At 36.6% G+C, this 27,362-nt stretch overlaps 1 protein-coding gene across 3 annotated transcripts in view; it reads left to right on the top strand.

Moving 5' to 3' along the window:
- ANO3 (anoctamin 3) overlaps window positions 1-27,362 on the top strand; it is a 191,336-nt gene that overhangs the window by 73,340 nt on the left and 90,634 nt on the right. Inside the window, exon 1 of one of the 3 annotated variants that reach the window (XM_054067765.1) lies at window positions 2,963-3,005. The exons of the other annotated variants lie outside the window; for them this stretch is intronic. Coding sequence (XP_053923740.1) covers window positions 2,978-3,005 — 28 coding nt within the window. The 5' untranslated portion in view covers window positions 2,963-2,977. Of the gene's footprint in view, window positions 1-2,962; window positions 3,006-27,362 lie in introns of those variants that run through there. 3 annotated transcript variants of the gene reach the window in all.

Below are 27,362 nucleotides of genomic sequence, written 5' to 3'. Positions count from 1 at the left end.
TTTTGACCCCTTGTAAAGGAAGTTCCCTGATATTTACCTCTTGGACTGTCATCCAGTTTTCCATGGCTAAGGCAGGAAACAACTATTTTTTAGACTACTGAAGTAGATGTAATGTGTTGTTAGGAATCAATCCTGAGTTTCTATTATTTTGTACTGTAGGAAAGTAGCATCTACAACTTTCTGTAATTTTACATTGTAGGAAAACTGAAAATAAACATGAGATTGACTTGTATTCACTCTGAGCAATGAACAAAGTGTTTTGAAATTTGTCTTCATAAGTGCTTGTACTTTTTCTAAGAAAATCTTTCTGTTAAAAATTGTTACTGAATCATAGAATTATTTGGGTTGGAAGGGACCCTAAAGATCATTCAGTTCCAACCCCTTTACCATGGGCAGGGGCACCTTCCACTAGATCACGTTGCTCAAAGCCTTATCGAGCTCCTTCTAAGTACTGAAAGGCTGCTGTAAGATCTCTCCGGAGCCTTCTCTTCTCTAGGCTAAATATTGTTAGAATATAATGCTTCATATTGTAATGACTAGAACGTCAGACCTGTCTGTTGTCAGTCTGAATCAGCTGTTTTCCATTTTGGTCGCCATGGGTAACTTTATGTCCAATTCTGGCACATTGATTCTGGAGGGAGTTATCTGAGGGGCCTCAGGCGTGGTTCCTGAGATGTTTGGGAATCGTCTGTGCTGATGATAAGTCTAGTGCATAGCATCCAACAGAAGTAGTACTGTAGGCATGATTATTTAGCAATATAAACAATGTTTCACTGTTATGCCTTTTATTAGACTCAATAATCGGTTTGGAAATTAACATTTCAGATCACATAGGACTTCCCTAGGATTTTCTGATGCCGTTATGTTTCTCAAGAGTGTGTTAGTTGATCAAGTAGAGCCTCATTCACATCTTGCATCACTTCAGTATTATTACCAGAAGTGAACTGCTAGCTCTTGGAGGATCTGAGCACAAGTCAGATGTTCTCATGGTCACGTTAAAGCAAAGAAGGAAGTTGGGCTTGTTACCTACTACTGCCATCATCTAGTTTGTATATAATCTCTTTGAAATCATTAATTTCATACCTGTGATCTTCCATAGGTATTTTCTGTCAGACTTTTTTACATAGGCAGAAGGAATCCAAGTTTCTAGACAGGCTAGAATGAAAGCAAGGCAAGGAATCAACAAATTGATTGAAGTGGCTGTTGAGCATTTTTTTTTGTCTTTAATGAGGAGAGAAAGAGGCAAATGCCTTTAAAACAACTATTCATTTAATGTAGAAAAATATTTTTAACAGTGCTAAATTCTGTCTGAGCTTAACAGTCACCACTCAAATCCTGCTATTGTTTTAATTTTTTTTTGAGAGTAATCTTGGGCTGCTCTGTAAGCCTTCTAATATAAGCAAAAAAGAGTAAATGTCTTTGATATGGTTGGTTGATGAAGACTACAGTCAGTAAAAAATATTAAACATGAGTTCTTCATGAAATACTATGTAAAGTTCCAGGAAAATGTGTGCCGTCTGTGAAAAGAGAGAAATACCTGGAAACTGCTTGTTTTTTAGGATTAATATTAAAACTAGTTTGTACTCTCTTAATACAAATATAAGATGACTGTGTCTCATTAAAATGGACAGTCTTATATTGTCCGAGTATATATTTCTATACCACTATACACTGAGCGGTACAGAAAATGTTTTTTTAAAAACAGTGTGGCTGTTCCTTTTTGTTCAGTTCTTTATTATCTCCCAAGCAGGTGTTCCTGTATGTTTCAAAATTCAACCATAAAAAAAGAGCACTGGGGATGTTCTTCAGAGTGTTTCTTTTTTTAGCATATAGAACAATTAGTTCAAAAATACCAAAATCATTATGTAAAAAAGATACTAGAAGAAATAGTATTGTGATGCTTGTCATGAGTTAAGGAAAACAAAATGGATTTTATAATTTAGAGTACATCAATTGGAAATACTCCCCCCGTTTCTCCAGCCTCTGAAGCTGTGGCTTTTTTAAAGCTTTTATAGAAAAAAAATAAGATGAAATAACACTTTTTTTTTTATTTCCCAACTTCTGACTATGAACAGGTTTCTTGTTCACACAGAGGCTCCCAAGAGAAATGAATTTGAAGACATCAACTCAAAGTGTTCTGCAGAGGTGGAATAATTAGGATATCATTATTTTATTTTATGAATTTATTTTTTAATAATTATTCACTTGTTTCTACTGTCACTTTCATTTTACTGGAATTTTAATAGGTTGTTCTGAAAGCTATGTGAGTGTGACTAATTGGAAGAGGTCATCAAATTTCAAATTTTCATGGAACCAGAATTTTCTTGAACTTACTTTTGCAGAGTCCTCATTTTAAACATTTCTGAGTAGTTCTGTTGATGATGTTAACAATTCATAACTACGTAGCTAAGAGTAAAAGAGAGAGTAAAAGTATAGAAGGATTGCAAAACTACCTCACTTCATGTCTGATCAGCTGGGAAATGTGAAAAACATATGTTGTAAATTGAAGATTTAAGAGAGATTCTCTCTCTCTTGCTCTCTGAATGCCCAGCTTATCTAATCTTGTAATTCTGGAGGTGATAGAAATACAAGATAACACTAGATAAATTATATAGAGAAGAGATAAGAAAATAAGTGGATTTATTGTGTTATATCTGTTGAGGCCTGGAATAGCAGACATTTGAAGTGATAAAGTGACAGAACTTGCTTCACCACTCCACCAAGGACAGGATTTCATTGCTGGATTTCCCTACTGTTCAAATACCTGGGTTTGTATTTATTTGTTATTAGGTTGTTATTTGTGACAGTATTTTACATAATTTATTCCTCTGAAAGTCATAACGCTGTGCCCTTCTTCTTTTCCCATCCCAACTTTCAGGTAGCAGAGAACAAAAAGCTTTCCTTTCGGCTTTCCAGGACTTTGTGTAGAAGACCATGCTGTTAGGCAGAGGGTGTGAGAGCTTATCAGAACCCTTCCATGACTTCTACAGAGAGACAGGGAGAGAGTAAGTGGCTGGAAAGAAGGTCAAATCTTTGGTAGCTGTCTCTCGATGTTCAGCAATTTCTCTGGGCTCATCTGGGGATCCTTGAGGGATGCTGGAGCCTTGAAATAGCCCATTTCTGCATGGTTGGTGTTTTAGTTCATTTCCAGCATGCTTGTTCAGCTGCCAAGTCTGCATTTATGTTTTGTATTTCCGTACCTCACAGAAAGGAAGCAGATATCAGTGAAAAGATGCTAGCCTCTTAAACTGTCACTTTTACGGTAATTATGTGAGTGTTAATGCACCACGAGGAAGAAAATGACGGCAGCCAAATTTAAACTAGCAGCAGCTTTGTCCAGAACATTTCATATGTTTTATCAAGAATATCCTCAAAATGTATACTCTTGTGAAAAATACATTTTAGTTTAGCGATTTTATCTTTTCAGTTTACTTTAGCCTATTTTAGTTTCATTAGGGTATTTTTCTCTTGTTTTTTCCTCTTTTCATTTGAGATTCACTGTTTTCAGGAGGTGGAGGGCAGAGGGGAAACACTGTTTTGTTGTTGCTGCTACTCATTGATATTTTACTTCTTGTGTTTATTAGATGATTATTTAGTACAGTTTCTACTGCATAGTGTGTATTAATGAGGTTTTGGTTATATGCTTTCTTTCCCATACTGTTTTGCTTTTCATTTCATGTGATCATTTTTCTTTTAATGATCTGTCTTCTGTAAACACAAGGTTTTCCTCCCTGATTCTGTTGAAATTTTCTTTTATATTTGCTAAATACTTGACTGATGAAGTTGCTCTAAAATACTCTAGCCTAACAATTGATTATAACTATTGGATGAAGGTCTATTTTATGCTGCACAATAATTATTGAGCTACCAATTTTGTGGGATCTTTTTGCTTTTGGTTTTTTTTAATGCTTGCTAAAACTGGTTAGGTAGCAGATGCAAATCTGTGTTACTATTGCAAGCTTTCTCACAAGTTATTCTGGATTGGATGTGACTTGCGGAAAGACGACTCCACAACCTATGAGGTTGTAAAGTAGGTATGTTTATTCAGCGCTGAGGCACACGGGGGATTCCTCCTCCAAAGAGGAGGTGCACGCCCACCGTGGCAGCGTATCTTGACTTTATACAGCAAAGCGCTACATATTCATGATCATTTAAAAAACACCTATACATAACTTCTCCCCGAAAAGGCGGTGTTTATTATAATGAGTTCCGAGAAGTCATTTCCATATGTTCCACCTTTAGCTCCTCCTGGCTGCCCCTGCGCAGTGCCTCCTGGTGGTCGTGGGCTGGGGTCTCAGGGATGAAGTAAGAAGTCTGCCTCACCGTTGAACTTCTGACCTCTGTTCCTTGCGCATGCTCCCTGGACCCTTGGTGTTTTTCCAAACCACAAAGCCACTTTCAAACAGTTCAAGATGTTTCAGGCAGCCAATCCTTGTTCTTATCAGGAACTGTCTGTAACCGATCTCCCTTTACACAACGACCTAAGATGTATTTCTTCAGCCACCTAAGGTATTTTGCTTTAGCCAAATAATTGCTATCCTCTTAACCCTTAAGCATTAGTTCCTGTTATCAGATGTTGGTGGATACGTGGACTTCTAGATGTAACTGAGCAGTCCATTATATATCCCTTATAAGGCTTCATTCTTCTTTTTACTTTTTTTCCTAAGTCATAGAATCATAGAATCACCAGGTTGGAAAAGACCTCTGAGATCATCGAGTCCAACCATACCTATCTGCCACTAAACCGTATCCTTAAGTACCCCTTATACTCATCTTTTAAATCCCTCTAGGGGTGGTGACTGAACCATCTCCCTGGGCAGCCTGTTGCAGTGCCTGATGACCCTTTCGGTGAAAATTTTTTTCCTAAAAGTCATCATGGATGCTAATAATATTATAATTGCTTGAGGTCCTTGCATGCTAAGAAGTGAACCGAAGTAATACAGTTGATGAGAACTACTTCAGCATCAATCAGCAACACAGTATAGCTCTAGAGTGCTGATTGCTGATTGCCTGTTGATTTGCCTGGAGATTGTCTGTGTTTTAAAATGACACAGCTAATTCTCTTCAAATTTGTAAAATATGCTTTTATTTTTCATTTTTCACAAGGAAATATAAGAGCCTGACCAAAAATTACAAATCATTCACTAACAGTGGTCAGCAACTTCTGAAGATATTGGTATTAATCTCTCTCCTTTTTTTCTTTTTTTTTTTTTTTTTTTAATAATCCAATAATCTGAGCATCCAGTGGGTAAATATTTTGTCACACTGAGCTTTGGAAGCAGATGGAGACTGAAGCTCTGATGGTTCACATCCAAGAACCTGCACTAAGTGTGAGTAAAGGTGCAGGGATGAGAGACTTGAGAGCCTGGGAAAGGGAAGAAGATCCTAGCCCTGCTAGTTATATCTATGGTAATAATTCTTCTCAATGCAGGAGATAAATGGTATTTGTCACGATAGGATATGACACTTCTTAATATATGCCTTATGAGAACTTATTCTAATAAAGAGATTATTGATTTATGATCCTCTTCTTTTCTTATTTTTTTCTCTCATAAATTTATCTCAGTTTAATGCAAATCTGCTCTGTAAACTTGTTACAAAATTGTGCCAGGGGTTAGGCTTTGCGTGAATTTACTTCATGAAGAAAGGGATCTTGAGAATGGTACGAGGGAACATGTGACAACTGCTTAAGGGATAGAGCTCTTTCACAGTCTCACAATTGCAGGTGCTGAATGAATATATGATGCAAAGTCAGTTTTCCTCAAACTCCAATGCCAGAAGTCATGCAAAAACTCAACCTGTAATAGTGGGAAAGTGAATGTCCTTAAACACAGCATAGATGCTCTTTCTTGTTAAGCAGATAGATTTTGCACAGAGTTGTCATCTTGAAGCTGTTATTTCATTGAGAGCAGTTGTAGACGGCGTATTGCATGCTCCTGTAACTGCAGAGTTTGTCTATAGCCAAATTCTCCAAAATGGACATCCATGTTTTTAATAAAAAAGTTCAAGAAAACTAGCACTTCTCAGTAAATTAGTTAGGTAAACATAAGATTATAGAGAAAAGACTCAGAATTTCCATGTCTTTGCTTTTACAAAACCTATACATTTTTGGCAGTACTCTAAAATAAGAAAATAAAGTAAACTAGCAAACAGTAGAAACTGCATACTTCAAAATGAATTTGCATCAATACCATAAAACTCAAGGATAAGATACTTGAACAGTAAAATATTCCTTACAAATGTCGTGAATATAAAAAGAGAAGTAGCTCAGTGAGATCCACTGCCGTATTGACTTAAAGTATTAATCTTACAGATACAGAATGTAAAGCTTTGTATTTTGAAAGGTTTTACTTCTAACAACAGTCATCTTGAATTTGCTGGATGTTGCGCTAGCAAAGGTAAGTTCCTATCAGGAAACTCTTTAAGTGGATAAGTTTGTGTCAGAAGGCATGTCCAATCCTTTGCATCTTTTTATTTCCGTAGTGCCTTTCTCTGTTAGTTTGCAGAACTTGGGAGATCCTTCTTAATCGACCGTTTTTGAGTTCTCATTGCCCCTTCATCTGTTACACTTAAAAAAAAAAATCTCCTTAAAGAAATCTTTTGTCTTCATTCTGCTGAAGCTGCTCTATTAGCTTAACTCTTTCTATGGTCTGCGTTATTTGCTGCTCCCCTTATTCCCCCCTCCCCCCCTTTTTTTTATTTCATTCCTTGCTCTAAGGAAAAGCTTCCAGAACTATATAAGAAATTAGGTCAGAAAGTGTCTCTGGAGGCATCTAGTCTAAAACTCTGCTCCAAGCAGCCCAACTTCAAAGCTAGGTCAGGTTGCTCAAAGCCTTATCCAGTCAGGTTTTGAAAATCTCCTGTTCCACAGCCCTCTCCAACCCTGTGCTTCACCACCCTTGCTGGGATGAATTATTTCCTTATGACCAATTGAAATTTTCCATGTCACATCTTGTGACTGTTCTCTCTTGTCTTTTTGCTAGGCATCTATGTCTATCTTCTTTCTGTACCTACCCTTTTTAGATAGCGGAGTTATCTGCAAAAAGTAGATGGGATGAGCAGTTAAGTTGTCCTTTTGACTTCTCTGGTGAAGCATTGTTTCTCTAGCTGATCATCTAATGCCGTGCATTCTAGATTCTTAACTATCTTAGTAACCCTCCATTAGACTGTCCCCAGCATCTTGAGGTCTCCTGCACAGGGAGGCCCTGAAACTGGATACTGTTCAAGATATGGCCCCAGGAGGGTGAGCTAGAGACGAATAATCTCTTCCCAGAATGACCTCCTAGCTTCACGCTTGTCAGAGCAGCTCAGCAAGGAATCAGCCTTTGTTTCTGTGAGGTCCTACTGCTGACTCCACTGGGAATTAACATTTTGAGTGCTGCGCTGTAAATTGTTATAGCCAATAGTCGTCACCATGAATTTCTAAATTAAAATATCTTGTCGGTTTTAGCTAGTGTTAAGGCTTTCACCAACAAAGTCAGCAGGGAACTATACAAAAGAAGTATACGTGACTCTATCATTTGATGTGAGTAATGAACGATTTGGCTGCTGTAGTGACTAACGTCCGTCTTGAGAGGGAGAAGCTTGTAAAGTATTTGACTAGGTAACAGGTCATATATGAAACTTCGATTTCAAGGCTACAAATACTAAATGCCTTTTCATTCAAAATCCTGGCTGTAGTAGTGAGTTCTTATAGGCATGGAAAGGCAGGTCACAACTATAGATGAAGTCTGAAAACTGCAGAAAACTGATGAGCTTCAAGAGCTGTGAGATGTCTGTCTGTAACCATTGTCATTTACCTTGGTGTGCAAACCAGGGTAATATAAGTGTCTTTTCATGCAAGGCCGAATTACCTGCTGCAACTTTCCAGCAAAAAATCTGGGCTTATTTTCTTTGCAAAATCTTTTTACCTGCTGTGTTTGGATTTTTGGTGGTTTTTTTTTTTAATTTAATTTTTAATAATTAATTAAAAAAGCACAGATAAATAGTACCATTGTATCAATGTCTACTAATCACATCTAGGATTCAAATCACAAAAATATTTACTGGCTAAACTGGAAGTTATAATTAATTTTCTAATAACTGTGTTTAAAGGAAAACGAAAACTGTGCACTCAGATTGGTTTTGCTAATTAATGTTTGCACTGACTCCATTGAATAGACGTAGCTTTACTGGAGTTCTACAAGAATTTAAATTTCATATTAGTTTCTCAGTCAGATCAGGATTTCACTTTCACTTGACACAATTCTTTTGAGTAAATCCATCATTTAATGTGTGGAATGACTTCACATCACAGTGATTCAATGAAAGCAGGGAATATTTTCCATTAGTTTGAAGTTCCATTTAATGAGCTTTCAAAAGCTAATTTACTAATCTGAGTTCAGTGACCATTGTGTCCTCCAGACCTGATTGAAGATATTGAAGAAAATTTCAGCTCTGCAAATGGGAGCTTTCTCGGCACTGCTTCTGCCAATCTTGTTTGACGACTTTAAAAAGTAGGGAAGTGCAAACAATATTTCATTCAAACATTCTTTTCTAGCAAACAAACTTTGAAGAATTTTAAATTTTAGAGTAGTAGAAGACTGAAGACACTATTTTTTCCTGAAGTTTTCACTTTTCAGTTCTTTTTCTTCAATTAAAATATATAATCAGAGGATTTTTATATATTTACCTAAAATGTTTTCAAGACAAAAATGAATTACCTTAGTCTTTATGGTGTATCAGAAAAATCAGCCTTTAAATGAATTGAAAGAATTATGTAAATATTTTTTTTCAGGCTAGTTGCTTATATACCACATACGCAACATCGTTACCATTATGCAGAAGCCATTTCTATGTTGCGTTGCCAGACCTTTAGAACAGAAAGCTGATCTTCTGTGTCTGCCTCACTAAACTCTTGTATTTATATTATAGGAAAGCACACTGCCTTCAATTTGTTTTAAAATATTCCTTTAAGTTTTATTTAGAACTGGAATCATTGCAGCAGAAAATGTTTAATCTTTTGTCTTCCCTACAAGCAGCAAGTAAGATTATTTTTTATTTTATTTGAAATTGAATCGAAGAAGTTGGTTGGATGTAGTATTATGGCAGTAGTTGAGTAGCAAGGCTGAACATCCATTTGCTGCATTTCGTTCATTTGGGAAGTTTTGGGTTACTTTTTGTGATGGAAGTAGAAATGTAGTTCTCATTGAAAGCCAGTTTTATGAGTGCTGGCCAAGTTTCATATAATAAGGCAAAATAATTGCTCTTACATAAAGCAGAAAAATGAGAGAAAGAATAGAGATTCTCCTTTTCATTTTCTAGAATGGGTTCTTATTTCTTTTGCTATTTTACCTGAAGGAATATAAAAGTAGAATAGTGGATACAGCTGCAGAGCTTTCAGTTGAAGCTAAGGAAAAATACAAAAATTTTATTCTATCAAAGGTATGTTTCTATTTCATTGCGTCACAACAGACATTTTATAAGAAGTTGATTTTCCCCTTATTTATGGCTGTCAAACTCCAAAATGCATTTAAAACCAATGACTACATAACAGTTATTTCCCAAACTCCTCTTAGCAAGGAAAACTTACCCAAATGTCTTAGTCATAAAAATTAATCATTCTTAAATGAATTGCTGATTGATTTTTAAGTGGTTTCCATTTGATTTTGTCTTATTGATATCTAGCTCACCTTACCCTTTATGATAAGGATTTCCCTTGCATCTTTTGAATTGTTTTGTTCAAGGACTATAAATAAATTGAAACTGTCTGTGCAATCCAAACCCTGAAACCATCATTATCTATCCTTGTTGCGCCCTTCACCATTTGGAAGTAGTGTAAATCTTTACCGTGTTTGGAGAAGTTGTATTCCATTTGTGTTTAGCAAGTCAGTAATACCAGTTCAAGCACGAGAGGATTTTGTTTCAACTAGTTTATAGTGTGCTTTTGTTAGAGCAAATAATAGAAAAAGAGATTTTTTAATTTTTTTGTCTCACATTTCCTCATTCTCTTCCCAAATTTTATGGGACTATAGTTCAAATTTTATGACTATAGTTCAAATTTTATGACTATAGTTCAAATTTTATAACTATAGTTCAAAATATTTGCTCTGGACAGTGTGTGTGTCAACATGAAGGATAATTTTAAACAGATTAAGATTTTTAATTTGTTTATGAGAACGAGCTGCTTTATTATTTGACACTTTCATTATAAGAAACCCTAAAAAAATTCATAAAGATGCTTTAATTCATGGATACTCCTTCTTAGTGAAATTCTCTTTGTAAGGTACTTTTAGTATATAAACATCTCCATCCCTTACTCAAGTAATTCCATTTTTATACTTTTGCATACCAAAGAGAAAGCATGACTTACCTTAACCTGGTGCTATGATTACCCTGTCCCCATACATACTTTTTTTTTGCTTCAACATTGTACTATTTTAATACAAGTAAATTAAAGATGCCTCAAACAGAGGGAAGAGTTTAAGTTTTTTGAAGATGAAGCTGTGCTTTTTCCTGATAATGAAATCTATATCCCCTGCCTAAATTACATGAGGTAACGTGGCTCTTTTATACCTTCCTCTGAGGTCTTTTATTTAAGAGAAACAGAGAGAGTAATTATTGATTTAAATTTTCCTAATTGTACTGTTAAATGTTTCATTTGATAGCTTAAATAAGTGGGATCATTAGGGATGTCCATCTTAAAATCTTCAGGTCAGAACAGGAGGATGACAACTTTCTTTGCCAAGAGGGCAGTCAAATGCTGGAATAGACTTCCTACAGAGGAGCACATTACGTGATTTTCCTTGTGGGTCTCAGCTGCAGGGACAGTATTATATTAAACAAATGGCATTGCTTTTGATACCACTGCATCAATTATTTCTAAGTCTGTTTTTAAGTAAATTATGAAAGATTGAAAAAATAAACCAACGTGTGTAAACGAATCTTCATGTTGAATGAAATGAGTCAGTTGCAAACTGGGAATTTTGCAAACTCACTAGTGCTGCCTGCTCATACTATTAAATTCACCTTTTTCCTATTTCATTAAAAATGAAAACATTTTTTGTATTTTCCTCCCCTTTTTTGCACTAAGATATGTAGAAATAATTTCCAAATCTTAAACCAGAAGCAGCAATTTTTAAAAGGCCAGTAATTACCTATAGAAAAGCTCTCCACAGATTTAACATAGAGTCTGATTTTGTGTTGGAAATAACTCCTCTACAATTTAATTACACAGAATACATAATAATATGAATAATTCTTAAAGTAGTGCTCTAAGAGGAAAAGTGAGTCAAGTTTTGAAGTGGTGGAGATAATATCTTTTATTAGCCACCATTATTAGAAGAGTTAGACAAGCTTCTAAGGATGTAAGAACTCTTCATAAGTTTTAAATAAAAGCTGCAAATTTTAAATGCAAATTAAGAAATTGTTATGAGGTTAATAACATCTATTAAATGGGTCCAATATCTTGTCTTATAGGTGGTCTAATTGATTTAACTCTATTTTAAATTAGAGTTATCTTGATATTTAATAACTGTTATTCCACTTTGATTAGTAATAGTTACAATTTTATGCTGCGATATTACAAGGTATGTGGGCACACTTGTTTTCTCATAGGGAAGTTTGATGTTAATGAACCTAATTTACACAAAAATGAATATCTCTTGAATGTGTCTTAACTTCACGCATATCAGCAGTCCTCTCAAATAATGCATGGGACTACATGTTACTAAATTTAGAATGTGTGCGTTGCACTATATTAGTTATTGTGCTAAATGCTAACCTAAAAGGTAGGTTAAAACCTTTTCAGATAAACTGTCTCCATTTATCAGTGTGAAATCAAATATTTGTGGGGAGATAGGGTTTCAATAGTTTTAAAGTATGCTTTTCTTTCACAATGCCTTCCATTGAATTTTATATAACTCAAACGGCAGTGCCTGCTGAGTACTGTTCCTTGAGCAGTACTTGGAAACTACTTTTTGATGCATATTTAAATTTAATCTATGTTAATTGTTCTGCCTATCCTGTAGTCCAGGATGTTCCCCAGATGCAACTTCTCTTTCTTGTGCAAAGCGACTTCTTTTCTCCTCCACCATATCATTATCTTCACTTTTTGTGAATTAATGTATTCTCTGTTACTGAATATTCTAACTGATAGATAAACAGTATAGTAGCATCAACTGTGGTTATTTTGTTCTTTTAATGTTACGTAACTGTGTAGCCACAGAAAAATAAAGAGTATTTCCTCAGGCATTTGACATGGTCTGACATTCCAGCCATTCTGCTGTGTTCTCATCTTGTTACAAACTTATTCTGTTTGATGTGACAGCAGTATAGTTTAAAAAAAATGTGCTGAATTCAAAAATTGCCAAGAAGGGAGAGGAACATAAAATTTTATTTTTAGATTGTACTTCAAATTCTTTCTGGAGTCGAATGTGTTTTCTTGGCCTTTCTAATGTCTTCCCTATCCACAGGCTTCAGACCATGATGGTGTCCTGATTCTTCACTGTTAAGTTGTTTTTGCAGGACGCTAAAAATACAAAACCTTGAAATATTTTGAGACAAACTTTTGAGCACTTTCCTGGCCCCAGTTATCTACGATTCTGTATTAATAAGGTGATTAAGCAAAATCTGTCATACTTACTAGTTTGAGATCCTGTGATCTACTTAAGAAATACATCTAGTGTTAACTTGATGATGTTTGTACCTCCAAATTAAAAGAAATAATTGCCAGTTCTCCAGGTATTTTAAGTTAGATAGTGAGAAAATTCCCTTTTTAAACTTTATCTTTAATAAGAGAAACTGCGCACTTATTTTAAATTTATGCTTTGCAGTGGCCATAATTTTATTTTACATAAAGCAAAATCAGTGAAGCTGATACTTTTCAGTCTGTAGTGATTCTGGGAAGATGTTTCATGAGACATTTTCAGTCCTTCTGCCTATAACGGCTGAGCCTGTGGCAATAACACATACTTTAAAGCAGACTTGCCGTCTTTTAGACAGTAGTGACTATTATCTCTGGCTTTCTGGGTTATCCTGTAGCTTCTTCCTCTACAGCTTCCATGATACCCAGGAAGGGTGGAATTAATTGATGTGAAAGATTACATGATCTGTGCCAAGCAGGAGGACAGACTGGTCTTTTCTAAGAATGACTGTAATCTCTGCGTTTTACTCTTAATATACTTGATAGGTTCAGCAGGATGCTTCATTTGTGGTTACAATATAGTGGCAAAGTTAAGATCAGTCTTTGATGCTAGATCCATTTACAGGGTACATGTGTTCAATTGAAGGCCATTAACAGAAAAGACCTGTTACTCTTAGGTTTTTTGTGTCTGTATATGTGTATATACATGTAGTAAGACCTGTGTCCTGAACCTGTTCCAAATTACGTCTTTTACTGCCACAGGCACTGAGTCGGTTGAAAGAATGTTCCAGCTTTCGGTGAGAGCAGTTGAAGTGGAGAAGTGACAAAATAATGTTTGAAATGTATTTGCATTTAGGTTTGAAATGGAGAAATAAAAATTATGTTCTAAATGAACAATTCTATAATTTCATAAAGTTATAAAACATTAATAAGAGACATTACTCTGGAGCTGTTAAAAGGCATTATTCATGAAAAGAAAATCTTACAGTAATATTGAAATCTAAATCAGGTGCAAAGATGAATGTTGAAGAGTTGCGTAGTTCTGTACATTTTGCTTAATTGTGTTTGAAAGGATATCATTTTCTCTTTAAATCATAGGCTTTAAAAGAGCACTGGTAGCTTTTTTTCAGATATTTAACCTTTAGAGTTTTTAAGTGCTTAGTAATGATCTCAACTTTTCCCCGGTAGTTTAGGAAAATTATAAAATTACTGATTTTTAAAATAGCTCGGTACACCTCCACAGCATGTCTCAAGACACATTGAGCTGTCTACGTGGGCCTAATGTTCAGGTAGCTGATGTAAGTTCATACAAAGGTTGCTGAAGTAGGCTAAAGAAAGTCATCTAATTAACAGGCTTTTCAGCGTGTCTTGCTCTAAGCAGCCTTTGTTACACGCTGGATCTGAACAGGGAGCTACAGTGTAGTTGATAAAGAAAAAAACCCCTCAGTTCTTCAGCATCGCCAGCTGTAGCGATCTGCACACATAGGCAAACAATAATTGCACAATGACAAAATCCGTATTTATTGTGTGTTGGCTGAGTTCATGTGTGGCCTGTGACCAACAAAATCGCATCTCAATTTGTTTCAGTGCATGTAAACAAATGTGTGACCACAAAAACTGGGTTTTACTTTCACAGGAACAATTGGCAGGTGGGGTTAAGGAGGATCTTCTGTTCTAGGCGTCATGCTTCTGAACCTCATATCAATATACTGTGTGCCTCTGGGTCAGCCTTTGTGTGTTCGTCTACCTGTAACGTCAGAAGTCGAGTCATCTATTTCTGTGTCTTATCCAAAAGCATTAAGGAGAGAAGTTTATATAACTATGTTTCTAAATAGTGCTACCTGATACTTTGGTTTGGTTCTGTCACCAATTTTGACCTTATGCAATGAATGTCAGTAACAAAGCTTCCATTTTTAAAGGTGTGGGAGTTACACTAGATTTTAGCCACGAGAAGTAGACAGTATATAAGCAAATTAAAAGCTATGGTCTTAGAAGGGCTTCGGGGCTTGCTATATAATACAAAGGTTTGGAACAATCTAAATGATTATCTTGGTCCCGATGGAGCTATAGTCTGTCTAGTGTGTTTAGTAATAGGAATTTCTGTTCCTTGTTTTTACAAAGCATTTCATACAGAACAAGAGTGGCATTACCCCTCCTGAATGCAGAGTTTACCAGCGTCTTTGGTTCAGAATAATGGAAGTCTTGTTGGGCTGAAGCTCCTTAGGATGACTTGTCTGTGTAGTAAGCATTTCGAACATTCTTCTTGTGTGCTATGTTTTTCAGTAATGAGACCACTGTGAAAAAGATGTTCTTTTAATTATAGACATTATTAATTAGTATTAATAAATGTTTTAATGAGGTAGTTAATTGGTGTAGCCATTAGTAAAGCCAGAAGTTAAGGTCCCTTTAGGGCTTCAGATACTTGATATTAAGCTTACAGTCACCATCTTTCAAGTATTAGTCAAATGCATGCATATTTTCTGAAAAAAAAATAAATTAAGACTTAAAAGTATAACCTAAGCACTTCAGCTAAACTTGTGACAGAAAAAAATATCAGTGTAACAACTGAAAAGCAAACTGCCAGGACAGAGAGTTCATAGATGAAAAAATAAATACGATGAATTCTCTCACGACTAAATGTAGTTATTTATTTACAGTAGAGGTGCTGCCTACATTGTAGTACTTTCAAGAACCTTCCAGTGCATACAGTCTACAATCTGAAGGATGTTCTTGTGCATGCCGCCAGGTGCTGCAACTCAGTCTGTTTGGTACATCTTTTTACTTTTTAGCCAGAAGAATTGTATACTAATAGAAATAATTCAGCTAAAAACAGTTTTGTTTTTATTCTGTCTGCTAGATGGAAGCAGGAAACATACTAGAAACAGGTACAACAGGAACTAAAAAATATTTCCTGTTAATTCGCTAAGAAAATATGACAAGTAACTGGAATACATGCATTCTGCAAGTCCTTTCCTGGTCACATCTTATAATAGAAATAAGATTTAAAATTTTTTTTTTTCTTAACCTGTAACAGATAAATATAGTCTGAGGCCTCCTCTTAAGAGTTAAAAAAAATGTCCATAATATTATCATTCGCCTAGCTGCTAAAGACAGTGAGTTTGTGCAAATGGAAGATAGTATCAGCAAGCTATTAAAACCTTGTAAAATGAGCTGTTGAAAGCTTGAAATATCTGCTGACTTAATCAACTAAAACAGTAAATCTGTATTGGGAAGTATTAATAAAAATTTGGATTGTTTGAGGTTATAATGCTGGTTATGCAGAAAGTCGCAATTCCAGTAATGCAAAGCAAATTACTCTGGGCAAAATTCCATTGGAGTAAAAGGGAACTGTGGGAGCAGCACTGAGACGCACGCGGACTGCATTAAAAGAGGAAGTGTAGAGCATTGAAAATCAGATACTGGTGTAAAATGCCAATGGCTAATAAGGCAGCTAATGTAATACCAATGTCAATGGATTTTAAAGGCAGCAAGGCAGCATTACAAAGTGTATTACAAATGAAATACAAAATGCTGGTATAACAAAAAGAGCCCTTACTTGTTACAGACTGAGACTGTGAAGGGCTATGCAACAAAGGTCAAAATAGTAAATATTTCTGTATATGAAACAAAGAAGAAATCATACATCCACTCGTGATGCTATTCAAGGAATACAAAGTTTAACTTTTGTAACAAAGAAAGATGTTAGAGAGCTGTTAAAATATTTTTAAATTGCTCATCTTGTATAATTTAGACTCAAGAATCTTGTCATGTGTCTGCCAGTGGATGCAGATAGTTGCACATTGGCTTTACTGTCTAAACCAATGGGATAGAAACCAGTTCCAGTCAGAAAGCTACACAGATATGTTGTGGTTGTGGTGAGCCTGGGCTTTGTCTTTTTGTCTTTCACAGTGCTTAATCTTTGGGGTTTTGTGTTCAGCCACCAAAAAGGATGTATTAGTTTTTGCGGTGGAGGTCTATCTGCGTCCAGTGGTACATCGTAGTCCTGATTCACACAACCAACAGACAGAGCAACCCAGGCTGCGTGGGGTCTTGTGCCACCAAAGCTGGGCAAAGCTGTGCTTGGAGGTACAGCACATTGCATTGGGTGGTGCGGTCATGCGTGCAGTCATGGGACATGCTCTTGGAGGAAGGCTTAGTGAAAATAACTGTTACGATTAGAGACCTGAGCATGGTGGGAAATAAAAAACATTGCCAAGACCAAGGGATGGATTCTAATGTACAGTTAAATAAATGCTGGAATTATTTTTGCTGCTGTTCGATGAGTTAGGTAGCTGGGAGGGTGCATTTGGCGTATGTGGCAGTAACTAGTTTCCTCAGTTGGAAATAAGGTGACATCTATTCTTGTGCTTTCACTGTTGTTTTTTTTTTTATTATTTTTTATTTTTCCGGTATTATGGAAAATAGGTTTTCTGACAGGGTACTTGGAAATGCCTTACTTACTGAATCACTTGTGATTGATGCCATAGGTACCTACTGGAGCACAGTCTGCTTTGTTTTGGTGGCCTGTGTTAGACATGTTTTGAGCATGGGTGCCTTTGTTATACAATAATTTGGAGCTCAGCCTAACCTAATGGAGTAAATTTCAGGAAGTTGTACAGTTTAGTGGCTTGGATTATGTGATTTCAATGTTTTGAAATTATAGCTTTGTAATAGGAAAGGCCAGATACCTAATAGCCTCCTAATAGCTTTTCTGGATTAGTCTCTGCTCAAGATGCTTTAGTCTCCTCATGTTCCAAGTGCTGCTGGCTTTCCCGGTACCTTCTGTATGCACCTCCTTTGCATCCCAGCTTTTGAGGTAACATTGTCTTCCTTTCTATGGGAGTTTTACAGAACAGAATGTGGATATTTTAACTATGGACAGTTCTCTGGATAGATGGTTCATATATAGTTTTCCCCATCTTAATGCAACTGCACATGACGTGAAAACAAAGCAAAAATTAATACAATAGCATCTATATTTCAGTATACTGCTTGGCATAATTAAAATATGTAGGTACCTTTTACCATTTCACTGTGCTCTATTTCATCAATCTCAAACAGACTCAGCCTTGAGAAAGAACTCTTGAGCAAGAATTTCTTATATGTGAACTTTGCTATACTCTGAGTCAGTGGATAACCTGTCTGAACAGCAAAACATTTTTTCTAAAGTTGAAAGGCTTGAAGAGCTTTGGCAGTATTGGGCTACACATACTCTGTAGCATATCCAGGGAAGTACTATTAAGAATAAACAGCAGGCTTAATTTTGTTTTGGATTATATTTTAGTTTTATGTATAAAGCTTTCCAAATATATAATTAATATTAGTAAAGACCATGGTGAAGTCTTAAGTAAATAAAATAAAATTGGTTAGTGAATTAGTGAATGATTACCTAGAATTTAGAAGAAATTTTTCATCTGACTGCAGGAATTGAGGTAACTGTCGTGCTGGAGGTACAGGAGTTGAGAGTCAGAAAATTATCTTCCTGAAAGGCAAAGAGTGTAACTTTTTACCAGAATTTGTAAAGCTGTTAATGATTTTGAGCATTCAGGAATGCCCATGCATCAGCAATCCAGTGTCCAAACATCGTATTATAATAAAAAATAGGGTCAGGAGTCCAATATCCTTCTGGTTTAAATGCTTGCAAAATCAAACAGTAATGACCCTGTCATGCAGAAGGGCTGTGTGGTGGGTGTTAGTCACTAGCTCAGAGAAGGTTGCTGTGGAGTGGGCCTTCTTCACAAGGGCCTCGGGTTCATTACCTACCTTACATGAAACATTTACAAAGCCTAACATGAGCTGACAATTTGTGCTTGCTGCCATGAAAGCCAACAGTATCCTGGGCTGCATCAGAAGTGTGACCAGCAGGGCAAGTGAGGGGATTCTCCCCCTCTACTCTGCTCTCATGAGACCTCGCCTGGAGTACTGTGTTCAGTTCTGGAGTCCACAGCATAGGAAGAACATGTTAGAGTGGGTCCAGAAGAGGCCACGAAGCTAATCAGGGAACTGGAGGACCTCCCATATGAGAACAGGCTAGGAGAGCTGGGCTTGTTCAGCCCGGGGAAGAGAAGGCTCCTCAGAGGCATTCCAGTACTTACAGGGGGTTACAAGAAAGCTGAGGGGCTCTTTGTCAGAGAGCGCAGTGATAGGATGAAGGGGAATGGTTTTAAGCTGAAAGAGGAGAGATTTAGATGAAACATCAGGAAGAATTTTTTTACTGTGGGGGCACACTGGCAGAGTTGCTCAGTGAAGTCATGGATGCCCCGTCCCTGGAGGTTTTCCAGGCCAGGTTGGATAAGGTTTTGAGCAGTCTGATCCAGTGGAAGGTGTCCCTGCCCATGGTAGGGGCAGGTTGGAAGTGGGTGATCTTAAAAGTCCCTTTCAGCCCCAACAATTCTGTGATTCTGTGATAACAGAAAAGCTGTAGATTTCAAATCTAGGTAAGTTCCTGCTTGCAGTGGGTTTCTTAGAAGTGTTGAGACCTTGTCAGGATGTCTAAGTTGTCTGCCTGTTTATATTCCTTGTGACATGCACAGCAAATTCACCGCAGTGTCTGATGCAGAGCTCGTGCATGTTCGGCGTGTTCTCTGGTCTCCTGACTTGTCAACAGAAATCCAGGTTATATTATCTAGTCAGTGTCATAGATGACTATCAAAAGAGGCACAGCGTCAATAGGGGTTATTTTTAAATGATATTTTTTCTCACAATACAGCACAAGGTATTTTCTGACTGGCTGAAGAAGACCTTTTAAAAATAGTTTTAAAAGATGGCTGAGACTTATCCCTGATTGAAAACACTAGGCAAGCAATTTATCTATGGGGTGTAAAACACCAAATGCAGATTGTAGTCATTCAAATATATTTATTTTAAATTTTTCTTTCCAATCTAGATGATGTTTAATGAAATATTGAAGTACTGTATCCCCTAACCAGCTAATATTAATAGCAATCATTTATAATACCTCATTACACATCTCATCCATGACATATTTTATCCGGTTTCTTGCAAAAACTATGTAAAAGCATAGTTGGAAATGTTGATGATTTAGTGCTGAGTGCCTTCTAATACTACATCTGAAACCAATGTGTCTTAATTTACACCGAAGTGTGCCTAGCATATAAAGTATTCCCTCCCAGACATCAGGCAGCAGTCTGTCACAGCTTTAAATCTAAGCTAATCATAAAACCATATGAAGGAGGGCAAGTATAATCATTTGTGCAGGTACTGAGGAATCTGAACGGAAATGCTTCACTCAAAGTTGTAGGAAAATGGGAGAGGAGAGTGAGTTACATAATAGCGGCTGTAAGTCACAGTAAAGGAAAAGTCTCCTCAGGGGTGATATTAACGTTTACAAGACCAAGAACAGACTTTAAAGACAGACTGGCGCAGTGCCAAACACCAGCTCCCATTGTCTTTCTCAGATGCACAGGCACTGATCTGTCTTCCAAACAAAAGAACTTGAAAAATGCATGCATAATTGATTCAAAAAGCCGTCGAGAATATTTTTCCATTCCGTGTAGAAATGGATACATCAGAGTAAATGGGATAAAAGGATATATCTACCCTTTCAAATTTAACCCAGGCATTTCTCCATTCTGCGTATTCCTCTGGGCATGCTCTTCTTCCTCCTATCACCTCAGCGATAATAAAACAAAAATACTAATGCTGGAGCTCACTGAACCTGGAAATTCTTGAACAGTGAGAAATGTCAGCTTAAGCAACTCTGTATTGGCTTCACTTCTGATTGTGTTTTCTTGCAGTGAGCACCCCATTATAATGTAGTCTTTGCTCTCTGTTCTCATAGCTGAAGACAGCTGTATGCTGAGGCTTCAGATTTTTAATTCCTTTTGCCAGTCCTTTTCTGATTGCACACTTCTGTATTAATGCTGTCATACTTTCAGTGTGTGCTTGACTGAGCAGAGCTGGTGGAACTAGGCTGCAGATATAGCCTGTAGCTGGTACTTGACTTCTGACTTGCAGAATTTTTCAGAAAAACTCAAACTCTGCTCATCTTTTGCTGGAATAGCCTGCCTCAGAGTGACAACTTTTTTTTTTTCTTATTTCTATATTACAACGTTTAGTACTATAGGCCTCTTTTGCTCTCCTTTCACCACGCTGGAAGCTCTGATACTGTAGAAGTCCTGCTCAAATGGACACACAAATTTTGTACACGCTTCACAATTTTGCAGAAGACATTTATTGTTCTGTTCTGTGCCATCAACTGATTGACGGCCAAAGGGAACAGAAATGTTTCTCAGGGTGATGGCTTATGAACAGTCTTGCTTTGGGACTGACTGCTGGAGGTTCAAATCTCTGTAGAGTCAAAACCAGGAGCATATTTGTGTTACTATGGCTGCTTCATTACACAGCCAAGTGGTTATACTGGGACTGACAATACTGGGACTGACAATGAAGGTGGGCTAGACAGCAAACATTGGGGGTTGTAGGAACTGGTTTAGTACTGCCATGCTTCAGGCTTTGCAGTGGGGTAAGCAGCCCCTAGCAGAGAGGCAGGAAAGAAGGGTGGGAATAGAGGCTTTTCGAAAGGATGGAGCTGATTTCATTTCAGGTTGGAAGGACATGCTTTTATCTATTAAACTATTTGATCTCAGTGCTGGGTGAATGAACCTTTAAATGTAGGAATAATCATTCATTTCTAAAATTGCTGGTTTAGCTTTTCATCCAATTAAAAAGGACAGCACAAATAATAACTGTCATGGGGAGATAAAGAATGAAAAAAAAAAAAAAACCCGAAACAAACCACAACCCAGCAGTTTTCTCTGGTTGTTTTTTTCCTCAGATGTGAGCAGTGTTGCCAGGTTTATGCTCTAGTCATCTTTAACAGGTTTTAGCTCTAAATATTTTATAAGGGACGTTGCAGATTTCCTTCCTCCTGCATGGCACTTAGGTTCTAAATTTTTTTACCATAAATCACGTGTTGTGTATCTAGGCTTGAAAATTACTAACTCCAATCAGAACTAAATTGAAACATCATCTGTTAAGAGAACCTTAATCATAATTTTTGAAGGCAAAATTGACAGCTTTAAGTGTATGTGCCTTAAACAACAAAAAAGACATATCATGTGAATGTGGGAGTAGGATTGTAGCATTTCACTACTGCTATCTGTTTGGATCATGGCTGGTTTTCAAATAGTGAGCTCTTATACACAGAGAAAAAGCAGTATAGGACACGTGAAGGTTTTATCCTTACTTCAGTGTGCACACAACTAAATTTAAGGTGACTTTTATTTTTCCCTAGTAAATACTTCTCTGTATATAGACTTTGAATCAGTTTTTCATGCAGGAGGTCTGTAATACTTCTCTATTCATCAGAGGTTTTCTGTCAAGCAGTGACAGACATGTAGGAAACCTAGTTTTTCTGATCCTGTACCCTTATCTTCACATATCTGCATGTAAGTAATGGGTCATATATTTTCATCTTAGATCATTTAAGATATTAAGGGTGATTTCATTATGATTCACTGCTTTTGTTCTCCTTGAACAGATTTGAATTTATTTGCTTTTATTGAGTTTACTCTACATACACTTAAGAGGTTTTTCTTTCATCACCAAATAAATCATGGTGATTCCTGGTCTCAGCTCTATATGCATTTTGTGTACTTTTCTTGTGTGTTTAATACGATGGCAGCATTTTGAAATGCATATAATCACATAAACATATATTAAAGTTTGCACAAAGAGCTTTGAAACCATTAGTGTCACTTTTGTAGATAAATACTTGGGGATTCTTAAATCCAGGGATTATTTGACTGCCTCACATGTTGAGCTATTAAACCCTCATGTGAAATGTACTACGAAATATTTGGTGATTATGGATTAGCTTATTGCAGAGTTTAGCAGCAAACTAATTTGTCTTTTTTGAAAGCAGAAGAGAATTAGTTAGCTAAGCAAACAGGAAGACTGGCTGATCCTCTGCTGTGGAAACACACAAGAAAGTGAAGAAAGAACAAACCCCTCGAGACACTTAATTTCTGCCATGTCTTAAAGTTCTTCTGAGAGGTTGGTCCACAGCTTCCTTCTGAAAGAGTTAAAGCCTCTAGCACGGTTTTGGTTGCTGAGATAAAGCCTGTGAGGCTGTGATTCCTAATGGAACTATTGTAAAAATTAGGCCATCTGCAGGAATGACTTTGCTTGTATCAAACCCTTAAAAGCACCATCTGCAGGGATGGGTTCCTTTGGTTTCTTGAATCCTTTGTATTTCTCAAATCATATTGACTAATGTATTTTATTTTAGTTTTGAGTACCAGAGGTTGGACAAGAACTTTCCAGAGCAATCTGTTGAAAGCAACTTAAAAATAATATCATGATTTTAGCTTACCATGCAAAGAGACTAGAAGATGTGAGCTTAGTGTGTTGAAATGAAACCAAGGAGTTTGTGGCCTTAAACAGCTCTTAACTCTTAAACAGCTCTTAAAAGATAATAAAAGTTGATAGTGAAATTGCTATGAATGTAAATTGTAAAAAGCTGATATTCTTCATATTGTATTTAATATAATGCTGTGTTATCACTTATTTATTCACTTATTACTGGAATTCTTTTTGTGTGCCTTTACTATTATTTTTTTTGAGACCATGAAGTGCTGATCAGTTCAGAAAAGCCAGAACATAAATGGCTTCTGCAGCCTCAATTGCAGATACCATATAGCACATCCTGTTGCTTTTAATCAGCTCTCTTGAGCTTGACTGCAAAAGAACCTGCAAATTCAGAGGGGTGTGATGCAAACGCTCCTGAAGGCTGCTGAAGGCTGAGCCACTGCCAGCATGCTTAAGCAGACAAGCCTCAAGCTGCCTAGCAGAACTGTGTCATCTCATCAGTGTGGCTGTCTTAGTATAGGGCTGAAAGGGTCCTCTTGGATAGCAAGCCCATTCCTTAATGACAGGTTAAGTTACTCATTATTTCTGACAGATATTTTTTAACCTTTTCTAAATAAGAAAAATATTGGTTTTTAAAAAATAGGCCTAGCTGTTTTAGGACTAGCTAACCTTATCTATTAAGAAGTTTTTCCTAGTGCGTAACTCAGTTGGTTTTCTTGTGACTTGAACTGTTTTTTCTGTTGCTGTAGCAGGGAGAAGGATTGACTTTCCTCGCAAATACATAACTGCTTATGTATTTGGAGATTGTTACTGTCTTTCTTCATTCTTCTCTTGACTAAACAATGCCAATTTATTCAATGGCTTTTCATTGGATGTGTATCCTAACTCTCATTCCATCTCATATGCTCCTTTGTAGACTGTGTGATTGATTTTTCCTTTCTAAAATGAATTACTAAGTATTTCCATATATTTAGTGTGTCATACTTATTTAAGAAAAAGGCTGTTTTTTTAGCCTTTGTCCAAAGTAGAGGCCAACTGCTTTTGAATCCATGCTATGGCAATGTTGCCGTCTCTGAAATAAGAATTCCTTATAAAGTATAATCAAAAGTCTTATTAAATCAAAGTAGAGAATACAGAATCATAGAATCGTTTAAGTTGGAAAAGACCTTTGAGATCATTGGGTCTAACCGTAAACTGAGCATTGCCAAGTCCACCAGTAAACCATATCCATAAGCACGACATCTACATGTCTTTTAAATACCTCCAGGGATGGTGACTCAATTGCTTTTCTGGGCAGCCTGTTCTGATGCTTGACAAACTTTTTGGTGACAAAATTTTTCCTAATATCTAGTCTAAGCCTCACCTGGCACGACTCAAAGCCATTTCCTCTCATCCTATTGCTTGTTACTTGGGAGAAGAGACCAACACTTACCTTGCTACAGCCTTCTTTCAGATGTTTTTAAAGAGCAATAAGGTCTTCCCTCAACCTCCTTTTGTCCAGACCAAACTACCCCAGTTTCTTCAGTCACTCCTCATAAGAATTGTGCTCTAAATCCTTCACCAGCTTTGTTGCCTTTCTTTGGCCATATACAATATTCTTCTCTCCATCTGTGAGGCCTATTATTTTCTTTTAGAAAGAAATAGAAGTAGCATGATAAGGTTTGTTACTGGAAAATACATGCTAGTGTCCATTTGCCTTCTGTGTTCCTTCTAGGCTACAGTACATACCCGTCCATCTACGGATCCATGCTGGCTGAAAAGCTTATGAAAGGTAGTCCAAGCAAGCCTTGTCTCAGAGAATTAGATTCTCTTTGTGACTGGTGTTTGTATTCAGAGTGCTTGTGATATTTCCAGAAATGTGCAAGTTTAAAAATGTGGAGCGTGGCATGCACATGACTTTGGAACAAATTATCTAATGTATATGAGAGATTTTTTGGAGTTAATACTTTGACCAAATGTGGGTGTATTTTTCTGCACATCTAAAAAGCAAGGCTTTTGCAAATTCCTATATCCCATTCTGAAACATGGGCAAGATAACTATTCAGTGAAAATGTCAGAATTCCTTTAGCATTAGCAAATATGTTTTTTTCCAATGTTTTTAAAACAGCTAAAGCACTTTTCTTTTTTAGTTGAAACTGGCAAAAGTTTAAAAAAGCCTGCGGCACGTGCCTGCTGTCAAAATGGGTGGAGTTAGTAAAAATGCTATGAAACTTAAAAATGGAAATTCCTGGCTGTTAAGCTATAGGTGGTTTTTAGTCATCAATTTATTTTTCTATTGACATAGTTTGTAATTCATCTCTGGTGTTGGAATGTTTTGGAAAAATGTAACTACCATTGCTGCTAGTTACTGCAAGCTATGAGAGAAGCAAGGACTTAACGCAAAGAGAATGAGAAGGTCTATAATAGAAGTAACATTCTTCCTTCTACAGTATTCAGTAGCACATCTCTTGCTCAGAGTTGTCAGTGCTTTGTGCAAGACAAGGCAGAGATGCACGTGCTGCGGAATGAAACCTTCGGGTTTCACTTGCAGTTACAGTAAAGTTTAGATTCCTTGGAGGGGCCTATAAGGTCCTACTTAGCAAAGAACATCCATCTTATTTTCAGTATATGAGTAATGCATTTAAAATCTAGTTGTGTTTTATTTCCTGCTGCTCATACTGGGGAGTATCTTTTGATTTATGTAACTATGTTCTGACCCTAAAATCTTGAGTAGGAAAAGCATTTGCACCACAACTACACACATGGTTGTGCAGCAAAAGTACACGCTTATTTAGTTCCTACGATTTCAAAATGTTTATAACTGAGAAGTGATATGCTTAAATCAAATCGCATAGCTGAGCTTTTTGCAGGATAATGTTCTTTAAGCACCTCTCTCCGTGGTGGCCAGGGGAGAGATGGATTAGGTACAGCACCTTCTCCCCAGTAATAAGTTATTAGGTCAGTGCACCCTACACAAAACACAGAGATTCTTTCAATTGCCTACACAGTATAAAACGCAAATAAGCATAAAGGTGCTAGAAGAGTTGCTTATCTTTTTCCTCTTATTACATAAATGAGCAGAAAAGCTCCCAAGTTAATAAAGAAAAAAGGTGATTTAGGAAAACAGTAGAGTAATTAATATACAGAAGTAGAAAAGTGTGAATCCTCTTTGGTATGCTAGTGTAGTATTCAAATAACAGATTTTAATTTAAATATATTTAAAAATAACTTATTATGTACTTGTTCATTCTCACTAGATTAACCTTTTGTTCAAGAATACCTACATGTGTTGCTGTCTCTTAGAAATATCCGTTTAAACACTGTATTTATTTGGAACCTGATTTAGCTTGTAGTTAGATTTGACTATATCTCAGTAATTCTATTGTCATAGTATGACCACAGGGATGAAATTAGAAGCAGTAAAAGTGTATTTTCAAAGCTTATAATATTTGTATTTTTCCACCAGCTCTTTCGTTGCACCAAACCATTTGCCAAGCATGCACTAGTCCTCCTCAAAAAATATTAGGGGTTTTGTCTGAGAATACTAGTTTTATGGTTGTTTTCCTGTGCACTCAGGTATAATCCATAGCAGAATATTATCCCAAAACAAATATCTTCTGGCATGAGTTCAGTTTTTTGGTCAGTTCCATTGCACCACTTTTCCCATGGAAATACTGTGAGCCTCAGTCAAGACATTCTCCTGGGTAACTTCTGCCTAACTGAAATTCTTAGCTGAAGTTTAGCAGACATCTGTTTTCCAACAGAATATAATCAACCTACTTGCAGGTTTCCTTTGATTTGGAATCACAGGACTGAGAGCTTGGCATTTGTTGTAAACTGTGACTAGCTCTGTCTCACTAAATGAAATCTGGAGGTGGAGGGAAGTTCTTCCAGATCTGACTGAAAATATATAAAGTGGTATTTCTTATGACTGAAAATAGAATGACCAAAATAAGCAACTTCTGTTTCCGTTAAGTTGATGAATGCCTAAGCACTGTTCAAGGCAAGACCAGAAGCAGAACTGTGCACCTGATGTATATGTAGTTAACCAGCTAATCCTAATTTTAGATCAATTTCTGAAACTGAGATACAAATTGAAGTATGAAGTAGGTCGATATTTTTGTTGTCTGTGTCTTTTGCAGAACTAAATTCCATATAGATTTGCACCAAAGTCCGGGGAGTAGTATGTTATTACTACTCCACTGACTGAGCAGCTCTCTAACTCTGATTTGCTCTGCTGAACATGTTATCCTTTTTGCCAAAGGCAGATCTCATGCAGTTTTTATGTATTGTTCTGCAAAGATATATGGAGAAAGCTGAGCAAAACCAGGACTTTGCAATCATATTCCTATGGACTTTTTAGTTAAGTACACAAAATAACATGGCTTGGTAATATATTTTGTTTTACCCAAACACCTCTATAGTTGCA

This window comes from Cuculus canorus, chromosome 5 (genome assembly GCF_017976375.1).
Source record: "Cuculus canorus isolate bCucCan1 chromosome 5, bCucCan1.pri, whole genome shotgun sequence".
Lineage (NCBI taxonomy): Eukaryota > Metazoa > Chordata > Aves > Cuculiformes > Cuculidae > Cuculus > Cuculus canorus.
The sequence above is the reverse complement of the archived record's forward strand: the minus strand, read 5'-3'. Positions and strand labels throughout refer to the sequence as shown.